Below are 19,946 nucleotides of genomic sequence, written 5' to 3' on the forward strand. Positions count from 1 at the left end.
ACAAAATCTTAAAGTTCATTCATATATGCATTATTATAGACATATATATTCGACAAATAAATTTATAACAATTTCTTAATAAAAAATAATTGAACGTGAAAATTATTTTTATCATTTCTCTTATTGAATTTCAATATGACATTATGCGAATAAAATCGTTCGATAATATAATAATTTTCAATTATATTCTTTAACAATAATATAACATTTCTTTCGAATTGAAAAGTTTTTATTTAAAAAAAGGATTATTAATTTGTGACATGTCACTAGATTAAAGTTGATACATTCAACCACGATAATACAAAACCATACGAAAGTTTTTCCGATTCTAAAGAACTCTCTTTCCATCACTTGAACCTACATCGACTTAAGATGACGAACACTTTAAGAACTTTCAGTCTGTCTCTCTTTTACGAATAGGATCCTTTCTTTGTAGATTGGCTATGTACGCTCGATCGGATATTCATTCGTAACAGTTAAATAGGAAAATACATTTGAGGTGGAAGGAAAGAGATAGATAGATAGATAGATAGATAGATAGATAGAGAAAGAGAGAGAGAGATAAAGAGATAAAGAGAGAAAGATTGAAACAGAAAGAAAGGGCTCGAATGTGTGGCTTCAAGAGAAACTAGAGTTTCTACTTGTATTCGTTTCTCTTTTTCTCTTTTATTCTTTTCTCTTCCTCTTCCATCCATCCTTTTATCACTCCCTCTCTCTCTCTCTCTCTCTTCCTATCTTCATCTAATCCCTTTCTCTCTTCTTCCACCATTCGACTCGTGTACGCTCTTTGTTCCTAGTTTCTCCTATTATACGCTCAGATATATATATATATATATATATATATATATATATATATATATATCGTGTTTCGTGCGTACGCTTAGAAGAAAAGGGTATTATTGACAGTCAGAGCTTCCACTTACAGTTCTACACGAAACTTAGATCTCGAATAAGCGAATCTATTGTATAAGACAATGAAACTAATTATTGCAATCGTTATTAGCATAAAGGATCGACGTATAATATGAATAGGAAAGATAGATTTAATTTTTTCTTCTCTCTCTCTCTCTCTCTCTCTCTCTCTCCCTCTCCCTCTCTCTTTCTCATTTGGTGAAACAAAATGGAATATTCGTAGAATTTGACTTTAATCCTTTGGACAAATGTGATTGTCGATGAAAAGAAATTAGAAAAATCCGATGTTGATCGGATTGATCGATCGAACCAGCAAATGATTTCGTTTAAAATTAAACGAACGATAGAGAGCATTCAATCCCGTGTATTTGTTTACTCGGCTTAATGATTTTGATCGAAAGAAGGAAACCATGAGGACAGCAAATAATATTTGTTCGTATAAACGTTTTCGAAATAATGCTCTGTTATACTACTTGCAAGTAGTATAATAGGGGAGTTTTTGGTCCTACGGATAATTTTTCACCGGTAAAGGGGGAAAAATAGTGTAACTGAGTTTTTCGTTCTACGTAGATTTTCACCGACGGCGCAAGTAGTACAAAACGAGTTTTTGGTCCGACGTAGATTTTTCACCGACCGGAGCAAGTAGTACGATCGAGTTTTTGGTCGGACATCGACCAAAGCCATTGGAGCAAGTAGTAGTAGTCGGTAGTAGTAACATTAGTAATGGTAATGGTGGTGGTGGTAGTAGTAATAGTAGTAGTAGTAGTAGTAGTAGTAGTAGTAAGGCTTTTCTGTCGGACAAAAATTTTTCTCTGATCGAGCAAGTAGTACGACGACGTATGTATTTTCGTAGGACATAAAATTTTTCTCCGATCGAGGAAGTAATACAATCGCATGTTTTCTCGGATATAAAATTTTCTCTCTCTCTCTCTCTCTCTCTCTCTCTCTCTTTCTCTCTTCTCTCTCTTTCTCTCTTTTTCTCTCTTTCTCTAATTGAACAAGTAGTACAAGCCTTATATGTGTTTTCTTTGATCATAAAATTTTCCTTCGATTGATTCACTTGTACGAGTACACATTTTCACGAAAACAAAACGTTACGTTATATATAAACGAATCTATACAAATAATAAACTGCAAAATTCTCGATAGTGATACGTATATATATAGTATTTTTTCCTTTTGTAATAAACACGAAGTTCGTGCGAATAAAACTTTAAATAAATGAATCGAGCTTTATCGTGATTTCGAATCGATTTTTAAAAATGAAAAAAGAAAATAAAAAAAACATATATATATATATATATATATATATGTAAATGATATAAATAAGAAAAAAGGAAAAAAGAAAAAACGATAAAGATGAATAAATGAAAAAAAAAAAAAAAAAAAAAAAAAAAACAAGATAATTATTCGCCGCCGTCGGCGAATACAACTTTTTGATTGGTTAAATCCGAAGGTAAAAAAAAAGAAAACCCAAAAAATGGGAACGGAACGAAAAGAAACGAAAAGAAAAGTAAAATAAGAAACACGAAAGAAATATTCGTGATAGGCTAATAATAGATAGATAAATCTAATATAATTTAACGTTAAAATTACTATCGGGCAATTTCTCTTTTACATTTCTTCTTTGTATGTGCTTGCGTGTGTGGGTGCACGGCTTTTTCGTTTTTATTTTTTTCATTGGCGTTTCCGTCCTTTTTTCTCTGATCCCTTTTTTTTTCTTTTTTTTTCTTTTTTTTTTTTTTTTTTTTTTTTTTTTTTTTTTTTTTACTTTTTTCTCTTTTCTTTACTTTCTTTTTTCTTTGTACACGAACGACAAGGGAACAATAACGTAATTCTTAACAACGTAGCCGAGAAATTTTCTCTCTAGCGAAACGTACTAAACTAAAACGGCGTACCGAGGATATCGAACGTACTGTTTCTGTTTCGATCCAACTGGCACAGGATGTGTACCCCAAACATCGAACGTTACACGCGTGCTCGCTCGCTGTTCCAAATTAAAGTTTCCATCACTGGGTTTCAGTCGTGACGGTTTGATATCCGGTCTGGCCCCCTTTTTTTCGCATTTCGAGGGAGGGTTTTCATTTCGAAATGACCGTGTTTGCGTCGCTTCTTCCTCTTCCTCTTTCTCTTTCATCCCTTTTCAACCATCCTCTCTCTCTCTCTCTCTCTCTCTCTCTCTCTCATCGTCCACTTTCAACTCTTTCTCTTTCTCTTCCTGTCTCTCTCTCTCTCTCTCTATCTCTCTCCTGTTTTTTTCTTTTTTGTTACTTCTTTTTTTTTTTTTTTTTTTTTTTTTCGCGCTCGATCTAGTCGCTTGTTTCCACAGAACACAGAACAGGGCGCGTTGTTACTTCGTGGCCCCTCAATTACTGGCCTTTGACCGTAACAAAGAGTGACAGAGATAGAGAGAAGGAGAGAATGTAACGAGAAATGTTGTTTTAGGTGTTGCCTGCGTGCCTATCAGCTGCGTGTGTCTTTCTTTTCTTTTCTTTTCTTTTCTTTTCTTTTCTATTCTTTTCTTTTATTTCTTTCTTTTCTTTTTATTCCCATACGAAAATTATTAAAACTTTGATTTGGTGAATGAAAATGGATATGAAATGGATTAAGTACGATCGAATAATAAATAATAATCGTTAGTTCGTTTATGTCATTATTAATGATTAACATTAAATCTACGAGAATCATTGAATGTCTTGCTTTTATTATATGCATAACTTAGGAATCTGCTTGGTTTTCATTTAACAAACACCAACAGCTGGCCTATCAGGATGATTTTTAATTGCTCCTTGTATACTGTAATATTGTTCATTTAAATTGAATTGGATATATATATATATATATATATATATATATATATATATATATATATATATATCTGTGCCGGATGTCGCCTGTCCATGATAAGCGACATTTAAAGCAATTAAAAATGTATTAATCCTTTTAACGAAGACAGACAGACAGACAGACAGACAGATAGACAGACAGATAGACAGACAGACAGACGGACAGACAGACAGACACGTATGTACTTCGTCGAAAAAGTTTTATCACCGTTTTGCGACGAATATAATTAAATTCTTACGTCGTAATTGAGATCGTTCGAAAAAAAAAAACAAAAAACAGAAAAAAAAGTAACAGGGAGAAGAAAGGGGAAAACAAAACAAAAAAAAACGAACGCAAGAAAAAAAGCGGAGAGTTCAAAAGTCAGAAAGGAGGACAGAAAAATATGGGTGTGAAAGAAAGAAAGAAAGAAAGAATAAAAAAAAAAAAAACGGAAAAAGCAGAAAAAAAAGAGAGAAAGACGAAGTTCAAGTGAGAAATTAAGATCAAATATAAATTCTAAAATAATTGGAGAATTTGAGTTCAATGATTCTCTCTCTCTTTCTCTTTCTTTCTCTATTTATCCTGAAACTTTTTTCTAATATTATAGATTTTTGTTATTTGCCAAGCTCTATTATTTTTCTTCTTTTTTATCGCCAACTCTCTTTGCTCTTCCCTCATCCGTTTAGAAAATTGCAGTTTCGGAAATAACTAAAAAAATTCGCTTCGGTAATCAATAAGTTATGGGACTCGTATAAAAGCATATCTTGCTGTTTCGTCCTCCTCCACTGTGTATACGTACATACATCCGTTCTTTTTCTTCCTTTTTATTTTTCTTTCTTTTCTTTTTTCTTTTCTACCTTTCCTCGTAGCATCGCAACGTGTACGCAAGGCGATCCAATAAAATGTTACGTTTAGTTGCCCGTTACCTTCAATAAAATCCATTTAGGAAGCAGCTACGGCATCAATTTTTCAAAACCTTTACCGAACTGAGAGAATTTGTCTTTCTATCATGGTGTCAATGCAATCGGTGTTATACGCGGTGTCCTAGAAAGAATGATTGTTCCCTTTACGACGTATGGTTTATGGTATATATATATATGTATGCATGTATGTATGTATGTATGTATGTATGTATGTACGTACGTGTATATACATATGTTAGACACGGATGACATCTAGAAACGAGTGTCATAAAAATTTCTAAAGCTTCTTTAAAAATTCATTATGACATTTTTACGAACTAAAGGATAGAGAAATTGATATTCCAAGATTTGTAAGAAGATAAAAGAGAGAGAGAGAGAGAGAGAAATAGCGTACAATTTTAACACGATCGAGAATTTACATTAATTAATAATACGTTCGTGGACGTACAAACGTACGAAGAATTTTTTATGTTTATGAGAGAAGGGAGAAAAAAAAAGAAAAGAAAAGAAAAGAAAAAAGTAATGACGTATATATATCGAATAAAAGTATTTAAAGATAAATTACAATGGGAAAGATAGAATTTTGGTAAAAGGATAGAAAGGTAGGATTTGGCTTAAACTGACGTTTTCATGAAAACAATGAATGCATCCGGGATAATACGAGCTGTCACGTGAAAATACGGTTAGGGCAGATCGAGTTTTCAAAGTATCTCTCATAGTCTAGACGTCCGTCCAACTGTCCAACCTTCACATTCTTGTCGTATGAATCTAACGAGAGAGAGAGAGAGAGAGAGAGAGAGAGAGAGAGAGAGAGAGAGAGAGAGAGAAGATAGATAACAGGGCATCAACGTAACCGAATATTGAAATATGTACCATCATTGGTTAGAGAAAGAAAGAGAAAGAAAGGGAAAGAGAGAGAGAGAAAGAGAAAGAGAGAGAAAGAGAAAGTCATGGATAAGATTTCAATCGAGATTTTGCATTAAAAATATGGCCTGTCCGTTCTAAGAAAACCATTCTTGTTTTACGCTGACTATAAAAGTGAGAAAATAAGAAGTAGAAGAAGAAGAAGAAGAAGAAGAAGAAGAAGAAGAAGAAAAAGAAGAAAAGAAATAAGAGAACGACGAAGAAGAAGAAGTGAAAGAAGAAGAAGAAGAAGAAGAAGGGCTTTCGATTCACTTACACGAAAGTATTTCTTCCTTCTTACATTATGCGTATATGCATGTATTATACTTGTCTCTACATACGTATACACGTGTATGTTCACCTTCGCCATATACTTTTTATGAATTATTACTGTCACCGAACTCTCTCTCTCTCTCTCTCTCTCTCTCTCTCTCTCTCTCTCATTCATTCTTTCTCTTTCTCTACTATGTACCTACTAACAGGAAGATCGTATTCCCTACTTCCGTTTCGTTCTTCGAGGTTTCTCTCTGCGCGAAAAATCGCTGTCTCTTCTCTTTATTCACTCGAATGGCAATGTGAGATCTTCTCGACGATAGGGGTAAAATGATAAAATGGGAATACACATACACACACACACACACACTCACACGCATATATATATATATGTGAATATATGTATATTGCATGTGTATATAAAGATTTGAAATTTCTTCGAACTCGAATAAGAAGATGTGGTCATACTCGAGTGAAAGAATTCTTTGAAAAATTGATTTTCAAATGGTATATGCAATGCAAATGGAAAGATTAGTTTTTCTCTCTCTCTCTCTCTCTCTCTCTCTCTCTCTCTCTCTCTCTCTCTCTAGGAATGGTATATAAGTTATTTTTTTTAAAGATATAATAAAAAGTATATATATATATATATATATATTGTACAGGTCATTAACACATATCTTTTCGATCTAGAAAATCCGCAGAAGGAAAATGATAGAGAGAGAGAGAGAGAGAGAGAAAAGGAAATCTTTAGAGATCGTTAAACCTCAGATAGTTGGGTGGGTCGAGTAATTGAAGGGAGAAGAAGAAAAATAAAGAAAAGAAAGAGAAAGGTAGGCACGTTCATTTTTTTTTGTTTTTTTTTCCCCTTTTTTCCTTCCTTTCTTTCTTTCTTTCTTTCTTTCTTTCTCTTCTTTCTCTCTCACACCATCGGTACAAGCTGGGAATCCGTAAAATTGATAAAGTTTCGCGAGAACTTTTATAATACCTCTAGGTTCAGCCTCGAAGAATGTTCAAGTATATACGAGCTGGCAATTTATGTTCCACCGATATAGCAAGTTATACGTTTTCCTAGCCTTTTTCAGGGAGCAAGCTATGAAAAAGAGAGAGAGAGAGAGAGAGAGAGAGAGAGAAAGAGAAAGAGAGAGAAAGAGAAAGAACCTATAGGAAGAAGAGCTCGTACGATGGTTACGAAACCGGTCATGGTTGTTTATCACACCCTTCTGAGCATATAACCATCGTAAAATTGTCCTACTATCTGCATTACAAAAGGTTCGAAAAGGGGTCGTCGTATTTATATAGAAAAAGAAGAAAAATAAAAAGAAAGAAAGAAAGAAAGAGACAGAGTATGTGTGTGTGTATGTGTGTGTATGAGAGAGAGAGAGAGAGAGAGAGAGAGAGAGAGATAGAAAGATAGAAAGAAGGAGAATGTTCGGCAGAATGCCTTCACCATAATTCACCACCTTCTAGTTTTCTTCCTTTTCTCTCTAGTCTCTCCACCTTCGACTTTGCAATTGTAATCAGCGATAACGATTTCTACACCTCGTTTTACTGGCTGCTCCGCGAGAATAATTCGAGAAATGCAAAACGGTTTGGGACGAAGACCTTTTCGTGAGAGAGGCATTTAAGATTAAGTTACTTTTCCTTCCCTTCCATTCTTTCTCTTCGTTATTTCTCTCTCTCTCTCTCTCTCTCTCTCTCTCTCTCTTTCTTTCTTTCATTCTTTCTTTCTTTCTTACTCTCCCTTATTCTTCCTACTTCTATCACTTTCTTTCTTTCGTTTTGAATCCTACCGGGAAGATTTTCGAGTCACGTTGTATATCTCGCGATAACGTCGACTCGATAGATAGAGAGCTTTATCCAGAACGATGTTATTCCATGTTGTAATCCTTTTATCGCGTGAAACGAGCCTGTCCCCTTCCCCCCACCTCACCCAACCACACCCCACCCCAGCCCACCCCACCCCATCCCATCCCACTCCACTCTACTCCTCGCCTATAATCCTCGCGTTCTTGTTCACTAGCACGTATCACAGAGAAACGAAGATATTAATGGTGGTTGACAATAATCGTGATAGAGGCATTATTATTTTGCGTTATTTGATGATAATAATAATAATAATAATAATAATAATAATAATAATAATAATAATAATAATGATAAAAAGAGAGAGAAAAAAAAAAGAAAAAAAGAAAGAATTAAAATAAAAGCGAGAAAGAGAGAAAGAAATAGAGAAGAAGAAAGGCAAATTTTTTAATAAAAAAAAAGGGGATGAAAAGTTTTAACAGAGAAAGAAATTCTTTCATTGAACGATCCCATTTTTACAAAGAGTACGTCTATCTATTAAAAGTAACGTGCTCAAACATCGGAACCAGTTAATATTCACTAACAACAATTTATAATACAAATAAAATTAGATGATAGTATATATATATATATATATATTTACATTTATACAGGTCGATGAAAGTTTATAGGTATGATCGCCATTAGCCCAAGTCAACGAGCCATGGCGCGGTACTTTCCACTTTTGTTGTTTAACTATCGTTAAATAAATTTACATTGAATGTGAAATATTTTATACGCGAATAAACAAATGTTAAATATTCTTTCCTATCTTCGGGGAAAAAAAAAAAAAAGGGAAAAAAAAAGAAGAGACAAAAGAGAAAGAGAGACAGAAAGAGAGAGAGAAAGAGAGAGAGAGAGAGAGAAAGAAAAGAAAAAAGAAAAGAAAAGAAAGAAAGAAAGAAAGATGAATAAGAAGTCATCGTATTCGTCAGCAGAATTTTTCCACGGCTGACTACCATCACTTTTCTCCCTGATATGCAGGTAGTATAATAACGATCTGGAAATCTCGATTTTACCGAGCCTCTCGAATCGCTACCGTTCCCGTTTTATAGCTCTTTCATATACGTATATATATATATATATATGTGTGTGTGTGTGTGTGTATGTATGTATGTATATATGTATGTATATAGGTCCCGTGTTCAGGACGTATCGACTTCTCGTAGAGTTGGCCGGAAATATTGCATCCGCACGGGAAAGTTCGAAAGCGTGCTATGCCGAGGGCTTACATTAAAGCGTTACCGCGGATATGGGGCGCAAGTTTCGAGCGTTTGACACGAACGATACGTACGTTCAACGGCCGACTCGAAGCGAAGCCTCCTACTCTACCATTTCTACACCCTTCTTCTCTTTCTCTCTATCTATCTTTCTCTTTCTCTCTTTCGTTTGGCACACGTCGTTCCGAATGCACTCACTTCCTCTTCTATTCTCTTTTCTCTCTCCTCTTTCTCCTCTTTCTTCTCTAACCCATCTCTTCATCCTTGTCCTTCAACCACCATCTCCTCCATCTCCTCTTTCTCTTACCCCTACCCTTACATTTTCCTCCTTCTCCTACACCTACTCTTCTTCCTTCTCCACTTTCTATTCTCGCACCACCAACGTGCACGTTCGACGTCGTCTCCTTGTTTTCGCCAGCAACCTCGTAAATCCGTCAGACCCTTTCCTCGAGTTTTCGAAAACGTCCCTGAGAATATGTCGTCCTCGATATAGCTATTCTAGCGAGATCTCTCAAACTTTCAAAACATTCTACGAATCATGACTCTCTTTCTTTCTTTCTCCCTCTTTCTCTCTCTCTCTCTCTCTCTCTCTCTCTCTCTCTCTATTTTTATCTCTATCTATTTTTGTTTGTTTTCGTTTGTTACGGAAAATTCGCTTTCGTAAATAAAGTTTTTTTTCAACCCCCCCCCCCCACTCTCCCACTCTCTCTCTCTCTCTCTCCTTGAACGGTCGATTTTCTCGATATCCTAAATCGATTTCTAATCTTTTAAGAAACTTCCTATTTATTTCAAATACTTTTCTTTTTTTTTTTTTTTTTCTTTATACGACGTTCGAGTTTTCACGAGTAAATGCGAATCGTGAAGGACGTCGACACCAACGACAAGGCGGACGAGGACGAGTAAAAGGTCCTACCTACGATACCTATCGATCGATCTTATCAGACAGATAAACGAAATAGATTTTCGTGTCGTCGAGTATTCACGAACGTTTACGAAATTAAAGAGAATTTTCTACTCGTCCGAGTAACACTTTCAAGTAAGTTTCTGATAAACGTACTCCTTTAGTATAAAACCTCCTCCGGACTCGTTTCTTCTATGCAGCTGGATGCCTCACGATAAGAATTACGTTGGCTCTTACTTTCTCTCTCTCTCTCTCTCTCTCTCTCTCTCTCTCTCTCTTTCTCTCTCTCTTTCTCTCGTTCGTGTCTTAAAGTTTGTATCTCAAGGAATGGCGAGCCAAACGAATGCCTTGAATTTATTTCAGAGAAGAGAAATCCAACGCTCTGTAAAATGTTACGAGTAGTACCTTGAATTTATGCCGGAATCCTAGCGAATGCTATTTTGGACTAATCAATAAAGTAAAATAAAGGAACGGATTTCTTTTTTTTTTTTTTTCTTTTCTTTCTTTTCTTTCTTTCTTTCTCTCTTTCTTTCTTGTCACTTCCGAGGATTCTTTTGTCACTAAAAAAAGGTTATAAAAAAGAAAGAAAGAGAAAAGAGAGAGAAAGAGAGAGAGGGAGGAATAATAAAAAGGAAAAGAAATGAAATAAAATGAATTTGTTCTTTTTACCTTTGATAGTAAACGATACTTCATTTTGCTAAGAATTAATGAAGATTCGAAAGGGATGAACTCTTTTTATCCTCTCTCTCTCTCTCTCTCTCTCTCTCTTTCTCATCTTGGAAGATGCTTTTACCGTTTCAGACGTCGATTTTCTCGAATCGACCACTTGAAATTCTGAAATCTTCCTCAACGACGAAAGCGAATTCCTGTTTGAAGATGGCAAATCCAAGGTCCATCTCGATTTGTACGATGGATATTGAATATCCGACCGAACTCAGGGTGAAGTTGATGTGGACGAGGAGGAAAGGGAAAGGGTGGGGAGGGAGGTAGAAAAGGAATCGAAAGATTCGTAGAAAACCGTAGTGAAATTTATTTACTCGCATTTTGTCCCCACTCCATCCTCCCGTACTCCTCCCTCCCCTCCCCTCCCATGTCTCGTCACTATCCCTTTCCCTCCTATTCCCATCTCTACCTCCATTTCTTTTTCATCCTTCTCGTTTCAACCATGCAACGATCCATCGTTGTCGTTGTCGTTGTCGTCGAGGTCGTCGTTGTCATCGAGGTCGTCGTCGTCGTCGTCGTCGTCGAGGTCGTCGTCGAGGTCGTCGTCGGTGATAATAATATTCAGCGTTGAATAGAACGGATAGAGAAAATGCAACTGTAGGTTTTGGATTAAGATCGAATTCTCATTTAACTTTACGTTACTTTATATGCTATTCGATTTATCTCTCGTAAGTTCATCCCCCTTATTAGATTTTCACGATCATTTTATTTTCTTTTGTACTTCAATTGCAACTGTTTAACATTAAATCCCGTTCCGATCATTATGACAAAAGGGAAATTGAGAAGAGAACGAGGAAACGAAGAACAAAAAAAAAAAAAAGAAAAAAGAGAGAGAGAGAGAGAGAGAGAGAGAGAGAGAGAAGAAAAAGATACGGAACGAAGACTTTTCATCGAGCCTCGAGTTATACGAATGATTTTGTTTAAAAAAAAAAAAAAAAAAGAAAAAAAAAGTATATATATATATATATATATACATATATTCAAGAAGTTATTCGATTAAAATTACAAATGTATTTTATTTAAAGAAAATATTTAATATATTCATTGAACTTTCAAAGATTTTTAATGTCCCAAGATCGGTGGAATAAAGAAAAATCAAGGTAGTACCGAATCTATTTGTTTCCGCATGCGGAATCATACGAATCTCTTTCGAGCGATGCTTTCAGTACCTTCGAGACTCACCTGGGACTGATAAACGTTTTCACTTGAGAGACGAGACGCATTGCTATCGCGATAGAACGAACGAACGAACGAACGGACGGAAATTGAAATTTTGACGTAGCTGCACTGATTCAACGCAAGTCCTAGTACCTACGATCGCGTTAGAGTTTGATCGAAACGCTTCGCGTCTTTCGTGATAACTTATTCCGAATGATGCCACTCGTTCATCTTCGTAAGCAGAAAGTATGAAATCGATTTATGGGAACGACGATATCCCAGAGAATTTAGTTCGACGTACGGACGATCGATTTTATTCGAGTTCGCTTTTCGTTTTTTTTTTCTTTTTTTTTTTTTTTTTTTTTTTGATTTATCATTCATACCGTTATAATTTCTTATCCTTCGATCGTGATAATTCTCATTTTTGTTTTGGTTTTGTTTCCTTCATTTTTCTTTTCTTTTTCTTTTTTTCTTCTTTTTTTCTTCTTCTTCTTAATTCTTTAAAACAATTAAGTTTATTTTTCTTCAAGACCTCCACGAAAAATAATTAACGATTGTATTCAATAAAGGGTAAAATGAAAACAAAAAAAGAACAAAAGAAAAAAGAAAAATTGAGCTATAAAACAGTTGATCGTTCGATTAAAAAAGAAAAATAAGAAAAGGATTTTTCTAACAGAAAGTAAAAAAGAAAAGAAAAATAAAAAAGAAAAGAAAATAGATAGACATTTTCGTTAAAGTTATAAAGCAACTGATATTAACAAGTAAGAACTTAATGAAAATAATTAATAACTTTTAAGCTATGTTAGGTTACTTTCGAAGAGAAAAAGAGAGAGAGAGAGAGAGAGAGAGAGAGAGAGAGAGAGAGAGAGAGAGAGAGAACAACGTACTAAAATTCTTAATTTACGTAGTCACGCTCGGTTCTATCTTTGCAAGAGATAAGGGAAAAGTTTTGTAGTACTTACTTTCTTTAAAGGAATAAGTTGCTTTGAAGCCTCTTGAATAACGTGAAGACGTTACACCATCAAATTCAAGTAAAAGCCGTGGTCCATTGCTCATGATTGGCCGTGGTAATGATTCCCCACAAAACGAATCAATTTTATCCATTTTCCCATCTATGTGAACGTATGCTGCCAAAGAATCGACTCTCTTGCAACTGCAATTAAAAGGAAAAAAAGAGAGATACATATATATATATATATATATATATATATATATATATATATATATATATATATTTATATATTTATATACTTATACAAATACACACACACGTATATATGTATATATATGTATGTGTATGAAATCATGTGTAAGTTCGAAAAAAAAAAGAAACAAAATAGTTTCGTTTATTATTTGTCTTCATCCTTTTGTTCTATAATTGAATTGAAAAAAAAAAAAAAAAGAAAAAAAAAAGAAAAAAGAAAAAATAAAAAATATATATAAACAAAAAAAAAAGAATATAAAATAAATAAAAGAACAAAAAAAAAGAAATTAATCGGGAAATACATTCGTGCTTGCAATTATTTGCACTATGATTGATTTCATCTGATTGTTAAAACATTGTTATTTTTATCGAAGATGTACCTAGGTCGTTGTTAAAAAACATTTCTAAAGCTACTAACTGGAAATAATACATCATCATAATCAAGAGAGAGAGAGAGAGAGAGAGAGAGAGAGAGAGAGAGAGAGAGAAAAAGGGAAAGCGAGTTCATTACGGTGAACGCTCGAGTGCTTAACAAAATGACGATAAAGAAGAAAGAGATTCGAAGGAGGAGTCCTCTTATCCCTCTTTCTGCTACACAGTAGTGCTAGTAAATTTTCGTGAAACCGTTGGAATCATTGAACCGACTATAATAAGTACGAATGTTGCGTAGTACCGGTTCGTGCAAAAAGAACGACGCGTAGAAGATCTATAGTCCTTTTCTCTCTATTACGGAATGAGATAGATCGCCAAAAAAAAAAAAAAAAAAAAAGAACTAAAAAAAAAAACAAAAAAAAAGAAAAAAAAAAAAAAAAAAAGAAAAAAAACAGAAAAAAGAGAGAAACCTGAAAGACCGAGCGCGAGGAATCTGGAGGTAATCTTTTTCGTAAAAAAAAAAAAAAAAAAAAAAAAAAAAAAAAAAAAAAAAAACCCGGAGAAAAAACAAAAAGCAAAAAAGAAGAAAAAAGATAAGAAACATAAAAAAAAGTAATCGAACGAAGGTATCAATGGTAAACATTAAGAAAGATAAATTATTTATATTGATCGTTCGATCGATTTTTCTTTTCGAGTTATATAACAGAGAAGAGTGGGCCGTTGGAAGAAATGGAAAAAAATAAAAAGAATAAAAAAAAAAAAAATAACAAAAAAACTAAAAAGAAAAGAACAATGCTCTCTCTCTCTCTCTCTCTCTCTTTCTCTCTCTCTCTCTTTCTCTTTCTTTCTCTCTCTTTCTTCTTTTCCCTTTTTTCTTACACGACTCACAGATTTTGTTTTCATTCATACGAATTAATAAGTGTGAATAGAAACTTGCGTAGAAATGGTGAACGGTGTAAATGTGGTTACCTTGAAAGAATAAAGAAATAGAGATATAAAGAGAAAGGGGAAAGATAAAGAAGAGACATGAATTTTAAAACTGGTCGTTCGACATCTCACCAAATCCTTTCGTCACACGCGTTGCTTCACATCGTTCGTTCGTTCGTTCGTTCGTTCGTTCATTCATTCGTTCATTCGTTCGTTCGTTCGTTCAACAGTTATACTACACGCTCAGGCGAAAAATATGCTATGCGAAAAACTTTTCATTTCCTTGACAAAAGAAGCACCACCCGTGGGATTGCAAGGCATTTCCATTCGCGAATGATTTCACGTCCCGTTAGAGGAACCAGAAATCAGACTGCTGCTTCTGCATTTTACTACTAGATTGGTACAAACGTAACACGAATATATATATATATATATATATATATATATATATATATATTCACCTAAGTACCGAGCCTCGCGCATTTTCCAATTTTATATTCAACAGTCGTCACACGACGATGCTAACTTCGTTGGATAACACAAGGAGATATACTATACGCAATATTCTGGACTACTCTTTATCCGGAACATTGGCTTTTTTCTTATATACTAACAAGCTACTCGACTTCACATTTTAAAATTTCTCATCAAAATGTATATATGTACGTATCTACGTACGTACATACGAGAGGAAGAATGAAAGAAAATGGCATAATAATTTCAATGGAACTATTAGAGAAAATATAATTAAAGTTGCAATGATAATAATAATAAAAATGATAATAATAATAATAATAATAATAATAATAATAATGATGAAAATAAGAGGAGGAAAGGCCGATAATAAATAAAAGGGCCCTTTAGTAAAATATTATCAAGTACGTAAAACGACTTAGGAAAATAATTAATGTCGATGGAAAATGCGAAAAGGCTTTGCCAAAGACATTTACTATTACGTTGAACGTTGAACATTGGCTAATTTACAGGAAAATTATAAACTGGTTGGATGAAGTTAGTCTCGTCTCGACTGAAGAAGGATATGAGAGATGGACATTTAATGAAAGAGGAAAAAGATAATCGGCCTGTATTCGTTTCAACGAATCATCAAATTAAGATTTGAGGATTTCAATTCTACCAAAAGACTTTGCAGATTTTTGATATAGTTCTGTAAGCTAAGAAAAGAGAGAGAGAGAGAGAGATAGAGAGAGATAGAGAGAGATAGAGATAAAGATAGATAGATAGAGTCCTTATGTCAGTGTTCATGGATGAATGAACACGAACGTACATATACCATACGTTCGTCTACGTTATGGAAAAGGAAAAGAAAATTTCGAGCAATCCACTCGTATGATTCGAAGGAAACTGGGCAGGGAAATCAAATGTCGAACTGAGTTACTCTTTGGCCATTCAGAAAAATTCTCTCCCTCTCCATTCTCTTCTCTCTCTCTCTCTCTCTCTCTCTCTCTCTCTCTCTCTTTCTCTTCGATTTTGAATGCACGGAATGAGAAGAAGAAAACGCTTACGTACGAAAGAGAAAGATGAAGAGAGAGAGAGAGAGAGAACAAAGAGAATTTTTCTTTAAAGAAAACTTTTTCTTAGCATATGCTGCTGACCTAACAGTTTAACCTCCGTGCTAAGGTTTCTTAATTGGTTTGAAGGGGGTGGGGTGGTTATGAGCTAAGGAAGATGGAAACGCTTTTCTCATCAGCAAATGGTAAAAAAGTTCTGAAAGTAAACTTTATTTAAAACGCATTTCGTTCGTTAAAAGAGAGAAACAGAGAGAGAGAGAGAGAGAGAGAGAGAGAGAGAGAGCGAAATGGGTTAATTTCGATTGGATGAATGATTTTTGTGATTATTGGTAAAAGGAAAAAAAGAAAAGAAAAGAAAAAGAGAATTTCGTCGATCTTTCTTTACTTTTCTCTTGCCGTTTTGATTCCACTTTGTGTGTGAAGAGTCGCGTGGATATCGATTCGTCGTGAAACTTTTATCATAGACAGATATACGGGTTAAATCCACTTTCTTTTTCTCATTTTACAAACTATTCCGCTATATATATATATATATAAATAATATATATATATATCTACGTATAGTTCGACGTATCTTTATAAATATAAATCGAATAACGAATGAACGTGGATAAATATACGTCGGGACGATTCTTTAAAAGATAAAGAAGACGGTAAGAAAGGTAATCTTTTTATCGTGAAACTTTTTTTCGAGGATCAAAAACAATGATGAAAAAGTATGACTTATAACAAAAAAAAAAAAAAAGAAAAAGAAAAGAAAAAGAGAGAGTGCAAAAAAAAAATCGTAAAAATATCCGAACATTTCAATTTTATCAAGAATATCTTTATTGGCTCGAGACATTTAATTTCATTTTTACGATTTTTCTAATAAAAAAAACTTTTCGAAAGATATATATATATATATATATATATATATATATATATATAGATAATCTCTTATAATAATGATAATCGAATGAGAAAAGAGATTAGTAGAAACGTTTTATCGATAGGTAAATTCTTTTGAGAAGGGTCAGAGAGAGAGAGAGAGAGAGAGAGAGAGAGAGAGAGAGAGAGAGAGAGAGAGAGAGAGAGAGAGAGAGAGAGGTGGAGTAGAAGCATATAGAGTAATACGATTGTTGATTCCCCCATAGGAAACATACATTTGGTGGGACTCGTTGGACGAGTTCTTGATTGGAATGCACGGGAATACTAAATACCAACTGCGAAAGAGAGATAGATAGAGACAAAGATAGAGATAGACAAGGCAGAACGAAAGAGATAGAGAGAGAGACAGAGAGAGAGAGAGAGAGAGAGAGACAGAGAGAGAGAGAGAGAGAGTACTGGATAGAGAAGTGGGTGGAGAAAGCTAGGGGAAGCATTGATTAAAGAGCACTAAATGTCAGCCAGGTGGAAGATAAATGAGAGGATGACCCACAACCATAGTGAGTACGTACGTACCGTACGTACCGTACGTACGTACGTTGCTTTATGCTTATCCCCTAGTCTCTCCCTCCCATCCCCCCTCCCCCCGTTGAATTCTTCGAATACCATACCTAGACAATTTCGATTTGTCGTCCTTGTTCTCCCTTCTCCTATCTTCATATAAAAAGGAAAAAGAAAAAAAAGAATCCTTTTCCTTATTCTTCTCGACTTATATTCTCTCATGGGAACTTTCGAAAAATTCCTAAAGGATATACCAATATATATATATATATATATATATATATATATATATATATATATACATATATATATATATATATATATATATATATATATATATGTAGAGAGAGAGAGAGAAAGAATTGAAATCTCTTTCAAATAGAATTTTATGAAATCGATTATAACCTTCCGAGTAATATTTTTAACTTTCTTTCTTTCTTTCTTTCTTTCGGTGTGGTATTCGTAAGAAGAATAAAATCAACAAAGAAAAATTTATTTCTTGGGATTTTTTTGATTCTTCTTTTCTTTTCTTTTATCTTCTTTTTTTTTCGTTCTCTCTCTCTCTCTCTCTCTCTCTCTCTCTCTTCTTTATCTTTTGATTCTCTCGCGAACAAATGGAGAAGAGCGGCGTAACAATCGATCGATCGATTTTTACGATTCCGAGCAACGAAGAAAAATCTTATGATCGTGGTAAAGCAATTTAAATTTTATAGTTTACGCGTGTCGTAAATCGAATTGTAACATCTCAACATAGATAGATATATATATCTACGCAAGTATAATACATATATATATATATATATACACATAAAGAATTTTATATATTTGTTCGGAATTATATGATAGAGATAGTAAGCAGCTATTAACTTTGTCAAAACTTTCCTTTTTCTTTTTTTTTTCTTTTTTTTTTTTTTTTTTTTTCGTCTATACGTTCACATTCACGCGAAGAATAAATAATTTCTCTTTATCCTTGAAGGAATTTTTAATCCTTTTTTGCGATTTTGATTGGTCAGAGATTAAGATCGAGGATTTAATTCGAATTAGAAAAAAAAAAAAAAAGTAAGAAACGAATTCGTTCGGAAACGAATAAAGATCGCGATCATTTTATCTCGTGATCAAACGTGATACATGGCTCATGTCTAGTTAAAGTATGTATGTAGGTACCTACATATCGAGAGTACCGCGACGACTGCATTTGCTAAATTGCTTCGTTCGGCAATCGGTCTATCCTTGTCACTTACCGAGAAGATACGAGAACGAAATTCACGGCTTTGATGAACTGACCGAAGCAAACGTTACATCGGTTGTAACTTCGATTAAATCCGACATGACCAAGGGAGTTTCTAATTAATTGGAAAGAAGAAAGAAAGAAAGAAAGAGAGAAAGAAAAAAAGAAAAAAAGGAAAGAGAAAAAAGACAAAGATAGAACGTAATTCCTTTAAATCATTTCTAAATTTCTTACACGTAAACGTTTATCTATTTTCAAATGATTTAATCTATGATAATGAATGAATTGATCTTGCTTAAATCTGTACATTGGGAAATAGAATAAGAAATAGAAAATGAAATAGAAAATTTCGATTTAATCCGAGATATTGAAGCTCGATATACGATTATATAAATTTTCGAAAAGGAAACATAATTCTCGAACGAGCATTCGCGTTAGATAATCGGATACCGAATTTTCGAAATTCCACCCGCGGCTATTATTTTAATCGACAAAATATAATTCTTTTTGTCTTTTCTTTCTTTCTGTTTTTTTTTCTTTTTCCCTTTTTTTTTTTTTCTTTTTCTCTTTTTAACGGGAATAAAATCGAAATCTCTAATACATGACGTTTCGACGAGACTAGTCCGTGTCTGTTGGGATGAAAGTGCACGGTAACGATGCGGTTTTTACGTGCGGAAACGTGACGTAGCCATCCAACTCGAAAGCTAACGCCCGAAAATCGATCGAAGGGACACAACAAGGGACACGAAGGGATAACAGAGACCAACCTGGACTTGTTGTCGATCGATCTTTCTCTCTCTCTCTCTCTCTTTCATGTGCACGCACGCATGCACGGACAGATGCATATACAGATGCACACACACTATATTATATATATATATATATATATATATATATATATATATATATATATCTACGAGTCTGAAATTCGGGGATGCTACTCGATGCACTTTACTGAAATTGTATTTGACGGCACATCAAACGCGTACGGTTGTTCTCCTCTTTCGATAGTTCTACCACGTTATTTTCTATATCTATCTCTATCTCTCCTTCTCTTTCTCTCTCATTCTCTCTCTCTCTCTCTCTCTCTCTCTTTCTCTCGCTCTCTTTGTTCTACTTTTCCGAACTAACACGTTCGACTCCTTGTTAGATCTAACGAGAGAGAAAGAGAGAGAGAGAGAGAGAACTTTTCGAATCTTGGAATTTGTTGATATAGAAAAATGTCAATTCGAGTAACGTGATCATTGATAATGAAGAAATGAGAAATAAATTCCACTTACTCGTCCGTGTCGCCAGGTGTATCATAAAGATTAAAGTCTTGAAATATCACTTGGACACGTTCCTTTCCTCTTCCTTGAAAATCGTACCTACAATGAGTCCTTGATGGATAAGGATTGGGATATCCTGGCGATGTAACTACTCCAGTTTTTGTCAAGTCACTGTTGAACACCACGTCGCAGGATGATGCTGTAACAAGAAAAAGAAGAAGAAGAAGAAGAGGAAGCATAAGAAGAAGAAGAAGAAGAAGAAGAAGAAGAAGAAAAGAAGACAATGTCAATAGATATCATTAATTAATAGAA

General features: G+C 34.2%; 1 protein-coding gene across 5 annotated transcripts in view; it reads right to left on the bottom strand.

Annotated features, from left to right (window-relative positions):
- Positions 1–19,946, bottom strand: part of LOC124953412 (suppressor of lurcher protein 1) — a 360,539-nt gene that overhangs the window by 26,011 nt on the left and 314,582 nt on the right. For all 5 annotated transcript variants that reach the window (XM_047504753.1, XM_047504751.1, XM_047504750.1 and 2 more), the window contains 2 exons: positions 19,647–19,833; positions 12,644–12,834 (listed from right to left, as the gene is read on the bottom strand). In XM_047504753.1, the coding sequence (XP_047360709.1) occupies positions 12,644–12,834; positions 19,647–19,833 (378 nt within the window). The remainder of the gene's footprint in view (positions 1–12,643; positions 12,835–19,646; positions 19,834–19,946) is intronic.

The sequence above is a fragment of the Vespa velutina genome, chromosome 12 (genome assembly GCF_912470025.1).
Source record: "Vespa velutina chromosome 12, iVesVel2.1, whole genome shotgun sequence".
NCBI lineage: Eukaryota > Metazoa > Arthropoda > Insecta > Hymenoptera > Vespidae > Vespa > Vespa velutina.